The sequence below is a fragment of the Alternaria dauci genome, chromosome 4 (genome assembly GCF_042100115.1).
Source record: "Alternaria dauci strain A2016 chromosome 4, whole genome shotgun sequence".
Taxonomy (NCBI): Eukaryota; Fungi; Ascomycota; class Dothideomycetes; order Pleosporales; family Pleosporaceae; genus Alternaria; species Alternaria dauci.
In genome coordinates, this window is record NC_091275.1 from 1,032,530 (window position 1) to 1,044,761 (window position 12,232).

General features: G+C 45.6%; 2 protein-coding genes across 2 annotated transcripts; both read left to right on the top strand.

The window, feature by feature from the left end:
* Positions 1 to 2,732: 2,732 nt before the first annotated feature.
* On the top strand, positions 2,733 to 5,580 carry ACET3X_004923 (uncharacterized protein; the record flags this gene model as incomplete). The annotated part of the gene is made up of 4 exons (XM_069451071.1): positions 2,733 to 3,235; positions 3,291 to 3,431; positions 3,486 to 3,981; positions 4,030 to 5,580. 4 exons carry the CDS (start codon positions 2,733 to 2,735, stop codon positions 5,578 to 5,580), a joined length of 2,691 nt encoding a protein of 896 aa, XP_069306967.1.
* A 2,805-nt stretch (positions 5,581 to 8,385) lies between these two features.
* Positions 8,386 to 9,183, top strand: ACET3X_004924 (uncharacterized protein; the record flags this gene model as incomplete). The annotated part of the gene is made up of 3 exons (XM_069451072.1): positions 8,386 to 8,417; positions 8,476 to 8,638; positions 8,776 to 9,183. 3 exons carry the CDS (start codon positions 8,386 to 8,388, stop codon positions 9,181 to 9,183), a joined length of 603 nt encoding a protein of 200 aa, XP_069306968.1.
* Positions 9,184 to 12,232: the final 3,049 nt, after the last annotated feature.

The window sequence follows — 12,232 nt, forward strand, 5'->3', positions numbered from 1 at the left end:
CAAAGGGAGGAGGATATAGTATCTTTACTATAATTAAGCTTACTTAGAATTTTATACGTTTCTATGAAGCCTAGCTACTTCTAACCTTTATACTAATACTAACTTATAAGCTTTAAGACTTCCTTTAAGATTTCCTTTAAGACTTCCTTTAAGACTTCCTTTAAGACTTCCTTTAAGACTTCCTTTAAGACTTCCTTTAAGACTTCCTTTAAGACTTCCTTTAAGACTTATACTATATATAAACCTATAAATATAATATATTTCCTCTATATTATTTTCTAAGAGGTCTTCTATTATAGCCTAAAAACCCTTACTAGATAAGTACTAATTATTCTATCTAATATATAATATACTAGCCTTATATATACCTAAGAGCTACCTAAGTTAGTCTATAATAAGTTAAATAAGTAATTACTAAAGTTCTACTATATATTCTAAGATAATAGAGTATCTTAAAGGGATTAGATTAATACCTATATTAGTAATATTATTATAGAAAAGACTATTAAGGAGAAGAGGATATAGATATAGTAGAAGGTTAGGGAGCTTAGGTATAAAGCTTAACTTAATAGGCGCTATAGCTATAAGCTCTTTATATTTAGCTATATCTTTCTCCTTAACTAAGGGGGCTTTAGGTAAGAAAACTAAGCCTAGCTACGTAGGTAAGTAGTTAATATTAAATAAGTAATAGAGGATTAATATCCTAAGCTTAAGGAGAGGGAATTTAAATAAATATTATAAGGATATAAGAATATAGTATAAATAGTATTACTATTAATATTCCTTTAGTTAAAGTTAAAAGTATAGTAGTAGCTATAAGTAGTTATTCTTAGAAAGGTATAGTAGTTATAAAAGGTAGAAATAGTAGATAATAGTAGAGGATAGTAGAAGATAGTAGAGGATAGTATATATATTAGAAGTTTATACCTTATCTCTAGTAGGTATATAATACTATTTTATCTCCTTAGTATCTAGCGTTTATAACATACTATATATATACTATTAGTACTAAATATAGGCTTATATAAGCCTATAGTTACTTAGTTAATACTTTAGCTTAAAATAAGTCTCTAAATATACTATAATAATAAAAAAAAAAGTTTATAAAGGCTAAAGCTAAGCTAGTAAATATATAAATAAAGCTAATAAGTTATTTACTCTTCTTTAGGATATATAAGTCTAGTATATATATAATATATAGGTTACTAGTACTATAATAACTAATAAGTAGTATAGGTACTTAGAGGAGGTCTATAATAAGGACTTTAAGGACTAGCTACTATATATTATAGATATTATTAAGGAGCTAAGATAGGTATAGGTAGTAGATAATTAATTTTATAATATAAAAGGCTTAAGATATAATATAATAGGATTTAGGTATATAATAGTAATAGGTATAGTATAATAGCTTTAATAGCTTTAATAGCTATAGTAGCTATAGTAGTAATATATAAAGGTATTAATATATAGGCTTTATAGCTACTTAAAGAAGATTATAATTATAATTATAACTATAATTCCTATAATTCCTATAATTACTATAATTACTATAATTACTATAATTAATATAATTACTATAATTACTATAATTACTATAATTACTATAACTACTATAACTATAATTACTATAATTACTATAAAATAATAGAGCTTAATCTCTAGGTAGCATTAGTAGTAGTTATAATAATAATAAGGATATTAAAGTAGTATAAGGTATAATATAGGTAGAGTAGATAGAAAGGTATTATAAGTAAAAAGAGACTTCTAGATACGTTAGGATAGTTTAGGCTTAGTTTTAAAATTTCTTAATAACGTAATATAAGATAATACTATAGGCCCTATCCCTAAGGCCTAGGGGGGATAAATATAAGCTTATATAAGCTTATAGTTACTTAGTTAACCTTTTATCTTAAAAGGAAGTCTCTAAATATACTAAAATAATTATAAAAAAGTTTATAGAGGCTAAGGCTAAATTACTTACCTATAAACTACGTTAACTAAAATAAGTATTTTTATACAATTAGTGTATCTTATATACCTGTTATAGTCTATATCTATTCCTTAGCTAACCTCCCCTAAGGAAGGTTTAGGAGGACTGTAGCCTCCTGATCTTCGTTAGCCTCCCGGAGGCCTTGTCTTAGCGGGATGCCACCCTAGTCACGTGATCGTAAGCCCCGCTCCTAATTACTTACTTTCCTAACGTGGCCGGCTGATGGTCTCTTACTATGCGACCTGCATTAAGGAGAAGCAATTCCTGGTTATCTTGTAACACATGGCTAGTGGTCAGCAGAGACGAAGGATGCGTTTTAGAAGTGCCTAGGTAGGGTGATTGACGGGTCAATGCACGAACCCCCTTAATGCACGCCCAGGCCACCAACATCTGCAGCATCCGCGCTAGAGTGTGAGAAGCGCAATTCGGGTAGGATTTAGTAGATCTTGAGGCGGTATACAGTTAGTAGGAAGTTTCAAGATCTTGTATCGAGATATGCTCCTGCTTGAAGGATTTCTCTTTATTAGGGTTTTTGGCCCCCATAAGCAGGGTACCTAAGTATCAATGCATCCCCAGCCGGATGTTGCGGCCACACCTTCCATGGCGCCAGCCGCGCCATATATTGTCACGACTCGTTATCGAGAGTAGTAAAGCTGCCGAATTTTACCTATAAGATTTACGTCCCGAAGAACTCAGACCGAAGCCACCAGATTCCACTACTCTTTCCACTCCAACACTAATGGCTCCGCAATTAAGAGCGAGAGGCAATGCACAAGGCTCGAAAGATGTTGCTAGCAGTAGAAACAAGAGGAGAAGAGATGGAACGTCAGATTTCCAGTCCAATTCGGTACTAAAGAAAAGAAAAGGAAAGCCGTCAATAGTTGCTGTTCCAGACGAACAAACAGAGTGCCAAAAAGCTGTTGTTGACGAGGGGGTTATCAAAGAGTTTCGCATCAAGTTCCACCCACATAAGTTTAGCCCACAGAGCCCGGCAAATGTTCCCGAAGAACATCAGACGAAGTTCAAGCACATCCAGCAACTGGGCCGGATGGAATACGAGCCGTATGCAGTACAGCCTCGACCTGACATCGCCAACAAGCCATGGGAGCTTGATAACAAGCTGCGGGCTAGTCGGCTTACTCAGAAGGCTGTTGAAGCGAGAAGTGATTACTTAAATGAGGATAGCTGGCGGATGAAACTTGAGAATGACGTCTTTGAACGATTCGAAATCGAAGTTGCATGGTAAGATAAATTTCAAGCTCGATCTGCTCTTACTCCAAATACTGATGGAAGTTAGCCAGCGGTGCCGCAAACGTCTGTGGAAATCTCTCATCCAGGTCAACCCGGCAGAAAGCAACAGTCGAACAACAATTCTCGCAGAGCGTCAAAAACGTCGTTCGGTATGCACATGTGAGCCATTGTCAAGACAGTTTAGCATGTGAGTTTATAAGTTCCACGCAGCAAATGAATTTCAACTAATCATAGTGCTTAGCTTGAACACAGGACTGAGCAATATATTTACTACCCGTATTGGCGAGCCAAGCGTAATACAGGATGATCCCGAGAATCACCATGGAATTGAGATGCAGCCGGATCGGATCTATGGGCTACGGACCACGCATGCCATGGACAAGATTCTGGAGCAACCGCACGTTTCCCACTTAGAAAAAGACCGTGAGCTAGAAGATGTCTTACTAAACAGATTGACTATCAGCTGCAATCCAAACAGTGGTGGCTCGATATACCCTTTCCTAGTGATGGAGGCTAAAAGCCTCAAAGGCAAAAGTAATTTTCAAAAGATCGAGAACCAAACGGCAGTACCGATACGAAATCTTCTCTACCTACAGCTCAAACTCCAAGACGACGAGTTCAACAGAATGGAGGTACCTGGAGGTCCATTAGCGTGGTTTCTTGCGTACGTTGGTGAGCAGTGGAGGGTATATGGATGCTACGTCACAAAGGCTAATGCAGACGCTCTGCCCTATTATGTAAGTTGAGACATGAAACTTTCGACGCATTTATTGACATAGCGGCAGAACATCGTTTGCCTGTGGGAAGGAAGCATCACTGACTACGACAAAGCACTTCAACTGGTTCTCATTGTGGACTATATTGTTGACTGGGCGCGTGATATCTTTATGCCCAGTATCATGAGACAGTTGATGTCTGTAGTAGACAAAGGTGAGCAGTCAGCTTACACAATCATCGAACAACCCGACATCTTCTCGACGCGAGACTATGCAAATTCCTGGTCTGGCGATAGACCTGTTCTTACCATTGGCGGAGCTGAAGCGGCTGAGGTGCCAGCGGGACCAGCCTTTGATGCAATTAACTTCACCATCGTTGAGTCTCCTCTCGAGCCCCTCTTTAAGAGCATGGGAAAACATGTTGATATCAGGGTCTGGGAAGGCGCCAAGTATGAGGCACGAGTACGAGGGCTGTATATCACCGAAAACGACACCCATGCTAAGGAACATTTTGCTCGGACGGGCTTCGGAACACTGAACACGGAGTATATGGATCGCTGCTGGTTTCTCTTATCCCACCCTCAAGACATCAAGACCATCGAACAGGTTTGGACAGGGAGCCAAGTCATCAAGGACGTGCAAGATCTTTCCTTGCAGAAGATCTTGATTTCGCTTTATGTCCAGTACCGCAAAGATGGTGACGGCGCGCTCATACGAGAATTGACGTACATTGCTGTCACGGAATCAGTCGCCAGCAAATCAATCTACGGGAGGCATATAGTAGAGCAAAATGAGCTGGTTGATTCAACTGGAGAACTTGAGCTCAAGTTGGGCGAAGCCTGGACTTCGAGCAACAAGAATTACTTCCAGCGCTACGTCAGGGGTCAAACTGACGTGCTTTGTGTCACTGCATCTGACTCGGACAGACTGGCAAATCGTGTCGTCCTCAGCTTTCACAACGACCGCGAGACCACGCCCTATGCCAGAAGACTGGATTCGTTCATCAAGGCTACTTGCGAAAATCCCCGAGCGGGGCGTTACAAGATTTACGCAACATGTTTTCGATACACCAAGGCCGTCCACTCACTTGCCGTGGAGCCACATTGTGTCTCAGACCCTGCCCAAGCTTGTGTTTTCGTAAACGCAGAAGCGATGCCCTCTGGAATATGCGCCTATATTACGAATGCAGCATCTGGAGAGGTCAACACTACATGGTTGATCCAGCATCTTGTGCAAATGATAGTGGTCAGTCGGGGGCTGAGCTGGGAAAACACAAATTTCTCCTTCAATGGAAATACTTCAGATAAGACCCTACTTTGGATCGTATCAGATCCTCAGTGGGATTCGTACACTGCGATCAAGTCTACCTTGACGATGCCTGGTATGGACGAAGTCCATAAACATTTGGCGTGGTTCCGCAGAGTATTGCTCAGACACAAGTGTGAAAACCCTGGTTTTCGCGGATTTACGGATTGGTACAAATGGAGGAATTACAGGAACATCCAAGAGGACATACAGGACGCTTGCAAGCAGTGCCACTATAAGGGTTCGTGGGAAGCTGATTCGACTTCGTCAGTTTCCAAATATGAGTTCTGCGACGAAGACTACATGCCAGAATAATTTCCTTAGAATAGTTCCATACAACCATAGGCACAAACGTTCTCTTCATTCCCACAAGTCGAACTCATAAAGTCTGAGCGATCCTATTCATGTAACAAATACCTACCCATTGTCACGAGATGCTACGAGCACGTGTTTAAGAGCTTGCTAGACGCGTTAATTGTGGCTACGTACGGTATCTGGTGTAATACAAGACGTTGCGTAAGCAAACAGAAGCAGAATACAGAGGTGGTGAGGAATTATAGGTAAGACCCGTGCGCGCGGTGCTCGGTCTTAGTCAATCAGCAGAATCCGGGTACTCAGCGGAGCACCCGGCGTCTGTAGAGCGTTCAGATGTCAAGGGAACTACGGTAGATACCGTGACATAGATACTAAATTGCATCGTAAGATGCAGCTGTCCAGAGACTGCCCTCTTATCCGGAGCCTAGCTTCCATTTTTGCAAATCATGCGGGTCAATGATCCTCTCATGGACTCACTACATCTGTGCTGGATTTGTAACGCGCCCTTTTAATGCGTCCTTTTTCTCGCAGATTGTAATTGCAGGAGCTAACGTCCCCTGGCCCCAAGCGAGAAATGCCTTTCAGCGAGATGAGCTAACTCCACAGGCACCTCGCCCCTACCCATACACTTCCAGAGATCTGAAATTACTATTTATCTACATCTTAGACGCTTTTATCTCTTCTACTATATTACAGCAGAGTAAATATTATAGTTATAGTTAAGTTGTAACGCTAAGCGGAGGTCTATTTAATATAGATATAAGGTTAGAGTATATATTCTCTAAACTTAAGTATCCTAAAAATTAGAGACGATATACTCCTTAGATGTATCTAACGCTATAGTAGTTATAAATTGCGGATAATAGGGTTAGTAGTAATTAAGTAGGGGTAAGAACTAAAGTAGCTCCTAAAGCAGCGTATGATATAACTATTAATATGATTACAACTACTATATTTTAATTATTATAAAATGCAGGGCGATAGAGAAAGACTTAAAGAGTAATATCGCATACGCTATAAGTCCACTAGTGGGTGTGTTAAGGATTGGTTTAGATTAAAATTGGATTCATCTTGTTGAGGGGCATCTATCGCTTACGGGCGATGGACGTTAGGTCTTGTTCAAGAGCTCTATGTTTCAACCCCGTGTTCGTGGCGTCCATTCAGAAGAACCTTAAGCGCTAGATCGCTGTTTTGTCAGAAGCGCTTACGCGCTAGTGCATAGCACCTAGGCAGAGCAAGCCACCAACACTATAGTGTGTGCTAATAGTCCGCATACAGACAAGGGGACTACATACAGGAAAAAGGCTTAGTAAATACAACAAGATTGAGGAATTTTATAACAGTCGCATGAGTAAAAGCTAGGCTTCCCGTCCGCTTAGCTATATACAAGCAGGATACCAGCGGATTAGTAGTTAGGTAGGTGACTAGTAGCGAATCCCCGCTGTTGTATGTTTTTGTTTTTGCGTCTGACAAGGTGGTTGATCTGAATCAATCAGTGCCATCTTCTCAGTTTTTGTCCTTGGCGCAACACGTATACGCACCATGATGTGCTTTTTTTCTTACTCAATTCAAGAAGCTTTTAGCCACGAGCGGGCAGTGACATTCGAATTGAACACGTCGAGTTGTTGTTGTCATAGCTGTCAACTAAGCTTAGGGCAGACCGGTGTGCGACTAACGCATCCACTCGACGATAACAGGGAAAGTCTAGATTCTCTAGTCGCCTTGTGCATTTATCCTGATTTCTTGCACAGTTGATATGCGTGAAACAATCCATTGTCCGCAAGCTGGAATCTTCTGCCATAGCGACCAGGGTGCTCGTTCGCGGCGCGGTGTGATTCGCCACGGAATAAGGAAGTGCGCACATCCGGCTATTTACCGTCAGCTGCTGATGCGCATTGCAGCGATGCCATGGGCAGATAAATGCTCTTCGAATGCACCGCTGATGCACTGCTGACAGCCGTACAGTACAGTACAAGCGCGGTCCAACACATCCAAGAGAGTAAGATAATGTTTGTACAAAGGCCATGGAATGACGCGCTTGCGATCCAAGTCTTGCCATTTCTGCCTGTCTCTTGTTTCCGCTAAGCTCCGGAAGATGCTCCACTGGAACAGCCGCATGCCGCATGATCCGCATTGGCACGGCAAGGGCTAGACTACTTGTGCGCTGCATGTACAATTAGTGCCAGATCGCGAAGATAACACGCACACACACATGCACTCGCACAATTGCAACACGTCTTCAGGACGACTTGAAGAAACCGCATCAGATTCACATCAAGGCCCGACGCCCGATTCTCCGTTTCAAGTCTGAACAATGCGCACTCCGTGGTCTGTGTCTTCCGATCACAGACCCGTGACATCACAACTCGATCTCTTGGTGCATCCGCGGATCCCGGAGCTAGTACTAAAAACACTGCTAAACTCTGAACAAACCAACGCGATTAACAATCCCTCTTCGGCGAATCCAGGCAACTGACCTCACTCATCATCTCACTGCTCACGCGTTGCAGCTTTTTGCTCACACAACCTTCCTCTCTGCTTTGCTTGCTTGCTAGCTAGCTGCTCCTGCTCTATACATACAAGAATAAGCGTACCGGCTTGCTGCTGTTCTTCTCTCCTTGTTTGGTCCGGACTGCATATTGATACCCCCCCGGAACCTGACCTGACGTACTTGATCTGATCTGCTTTTTACACGGCCGTTTCCGCCTCGCACTGTACCGCATCGCTCTGCACTGTTACTTTGAGTCTTCAGCAAGCGCATTCCCACATACCTTGAACCTTGATCACTGAACCCGGTGGGAGAAGATGGCGTTGTCGACAGAGCAGAAGCAAATGAGGTATGTCGCGCTTGGGCCGAGGTTTGCGACACGCGACGGGTACTGACATGAGTTCCAGATTCTTAGCCATCGTGCTCCCTTCCCTCACTCTCTGCACCCACACACTACTCGCGCTGTCCTTTTTACTACCCGGCTCCGACCTCGAGCGCGCTTCCTTCTCCATCTCATACAATGTCCTTGCCGGCAGCGCAAGCATATTGGGCCTCGTGGGCGCCGTAAGGGTAAGTCAAGCTCTTCCCCGCTACTCGCGCGACTGTCTGCAAGCTGCATGCTTGGTTGTGTCCAACCGGCATCGCTCGGAGTCGCAGTCTTGAGACTATTAGTCATACCCGAATTCCGCTGACACCCGATGCTGCAGTTATTACCAAGCCTCGTGTCAGCCTACACACTCGTCCACGCGACCACGCTATCCTTCGTAACCATGGCTCTCGTAAACCTGCTCCTTCCTTTCGACTTCCGGTTGCTAAATCCGGTAATCCCGAGCTACGCCGTTGACGGATCGTCGATATGCCGCGACATCGATGCCGGTTTTGGATGGGACGACCAGTGGTTGGAGAAATGCTCAAAGACGTTGGTTACCGTCAAGTTTGGGGCTGCTTGCGTGGGCTTGATCTTGATGATCGCCCAGTGGTGGGCGTTGGTCAGCGTGCGCAGTTGGGGACAGGAGTTGGGATGCCAACGGGAGACTGCGGAGATGGACGTGGAAAAAGCTGGCCTTGTACAAGAGGGGGATGACATGATCTATGATGAAAAGGCTGGATTCTAAATGACATAACGAATTAAAGAGTATAAACCAAAGAGGCATGAGCAGAGGGACCAGCCCTTGGCAGACGTGAAGCATGCAGAAACGGAAAGAAGCTGACTGGAGCTCGGTGCCAACCGTGTTCATCCATCGGTTAGGCTGACTCGAATCGGACAGGAAAGTGAACAAATTGCTTTCCCCTCGCACCCCAACGTGCTTCCCGAACCCAAAGTTGGCTCTCCCCTCTAACGCCGGAATTGGGAGCGTCTCTCCAAAACATCGGGTTTTCGCATTTGTGACCGTCTTTGATATGTCGAATGTAAGTCGTTACTTCCCAGAACGAACAGCTATCACATTTGCATTCGCACTTGTGCCACCCCTGGATATCTCCACAGTGCATGCACATCCTGTCTGCGCGACTAACCCATTCATTCTTGCCCCCGGCCTCGTGATTAACAACCCTCATGAACCTTCCAACATGCCAGGAGCAGACTCGTGGTGGTAAGTCGATGATGTCATGGGGAACGCTGGTATGCGCCATAGGCACGCAAGCCGAGCTGTTTGATGACTTGAACTGGCTGACGGGATACTCGGCGTTACACACGATGCAATGTCGACGACTGGGTTTTGATGACGATGGGGCCAAATAGATCTGGATAGCGCGCTGGGCACACCTTGAGCGTGGAGCTTGCCAAAGTCTTTGATCAAGAGGTAAGATATCGTTGAATCGTCGTCGAGTCAACTTGAGGGCCAGTATGGCGTCGAGTGCAAGGCGGTCGGTGATGTCGAGGATAAGTTCAGTCGGCAGATTCGCAAGACATGCGGGATTTGCAACCATGACAGCTTGAGGTTTTGTTACAGGTGTCTGTCGATACACTGTAGGTTTTTGTATTTGTATTCTGCTGGTGCAAAAGAATCGTAGAAAAAGGTCGATGTAGCGTGCTCGCGCACAGGGCGAGGTCCATTTGCGTAACCATACTGATGACATTGAATCTGTACAGTCAGTGCAGTGTCAATTCATGTACTACCGTGAAAGAGAATAGCGTTCGTCCATCAGGCCTGCGGAGTCGGTACTAATAGGCATCCATGATGCAGCTTCCTTTCAAAGGATCGTGTTTCATATTCTATGCGTGAGCAGCCTGTTGTGCTCCGTCATGCGCGATGGGCTTATCGGGCGTATTTGTTGGAATGTAGAGTGGGCGGTCATGTCGACGGTGTGGCTGATGTCTTGAGTGATACCAAGACTCATGGTTGTGGCGCGTGATGGTATGGAAGCAAAAGAAGAAAGAGGGTTCGACGTGAACGGTGATGTGACAATGTCAGGGAGATGGAAATGAACACAAAAGGGATGATCGGACAGATGCAGAAGTAAGAACGCCCTGACCCCAGCAAATATGACATATGCCAGGCTTACTTTTGAAGGCGATGGCGCAACGGCGGGACGTAGGCCAAGTGAGCGAACTACAAAAGCTGGGGTAGGCGGGAGCGAATGTTTAGCCGAATGGGTCGCGCCCCTGTCTTCGGGTTCGTCTGCTCTCCGCACGAGCCATAGCGGTATTGCTTATACAACGAGGCGTCTCTGAGAGCAATGCCGTCGTTGTATAAGGACTGTCGTGTCTAGCGGCCGGCAATGCATTCCGAACCCCCACATCTTGGAGAATGACGTCGCATATCAGCATGCAAAGCTCGGCGTGCAGGGCGTTACTATCTCGACGTCGTTAAACCTCATCTGGAAACAAAGCCGGCTCGGAAGCTGGCCGTGTCGGTATCCTCTGGCGCAAGATAGACAGTAGACGCAGGTGACAACCACACGAATGGTATCATCTCTCTCGGTCCATGTGCATGTGCTACGATGGAGACGCAAGCCACAAGTCGATATTTTCACAAATGCCTGACTCTGGCGGGAGCTTATTGGAAGCCAGCCCACAATGGCCGTTGGATGCCCCGCATTAGAGCCCAAGCGCTCCCACATACTTTGTCATGGTGTAGGGTAAGTGATCATGCTGGCAATGCGGTGTGGCATGTGTCGGTTTGGCATCGCTGCAGTGCCGGGCGCGTTGGCGGGGCACTGCGAACGTTGCGTTCGCAGATGATGGCGACGACGCATCGTCTAACAGTATGACAGACATGATGAGACCCTGAGTCGGAGAACGTCAGGGTCAGAGCAGCGACAAACAGCGAGAGTCTTTGGAAATCACGTGTACAAGAGACGCGCGGGGCTCGCTCTCGCACATGAACAGCCGACGACAGACCATGGTGGTGAGAGCCTGAACCGCTGTTCGCTAAACGCGCCCGCTGCGCTCCCACTGCATATCCCGCAGCACTCGACTTGAATATGCAGCTGCCCCTCTCGGACGTCATCCGCCGCCTGCTCTTCCACCTGGCCGACTGCTGGTAGACTCGCAGAGCAGGGCCTCGAGAGACAGCAGGAAGCCCCTCCAACGCAAGGCCGCAGCGCGTCTGTCGCGATACGAGAGAGTAAGCGGTTGGTTGCGGACGGGATCGAATGAGATATCCGACTAATTGCATGCAGCTGCTGAGGTCCGTGTCTGAGAAGCGGAGATGAATCAAGTGGATAGGTCGTTGCTCGGCCTGCTTAGCGCAACGAATCCAGCATCCCCTTTCGACATAATCCTCAGCATGCCCGCGATATCTCCCGAAGTGCCTCCCTGAGCCCTACCCACCCAGTTGTGTGCTTTTCTCGGTGACTTCACCTGCTGCCTGCTAAGTGAAGAGCTGTCGCTCCTTTTTCGCGGTCCAGGTGAGTACACGCTTCGCTTTTCTCGGTACGCGGCACGACCCTGTGCTCCCAAACATCTCCGCTCTCCACCAAAATTTTCCGCTGCCCGCCTCGACCTCATTTCCCGCCCCCATATCGCCAACACTTGCCTCCGTCCGGCCGCCGACAATCGCTCGAACCTCTTGTGCCCATTGATGCTTGCACCTGTTTGACCAGGAGTAATCGTACTAATCAATTGCTCCCAGACTCAGTTTCTAGCATCACCAACCAACCCTTTGGCGTTGCGCACCTATCCCGACTCCGGACAGCCCATCCGACTTCTTGCTACCCAAC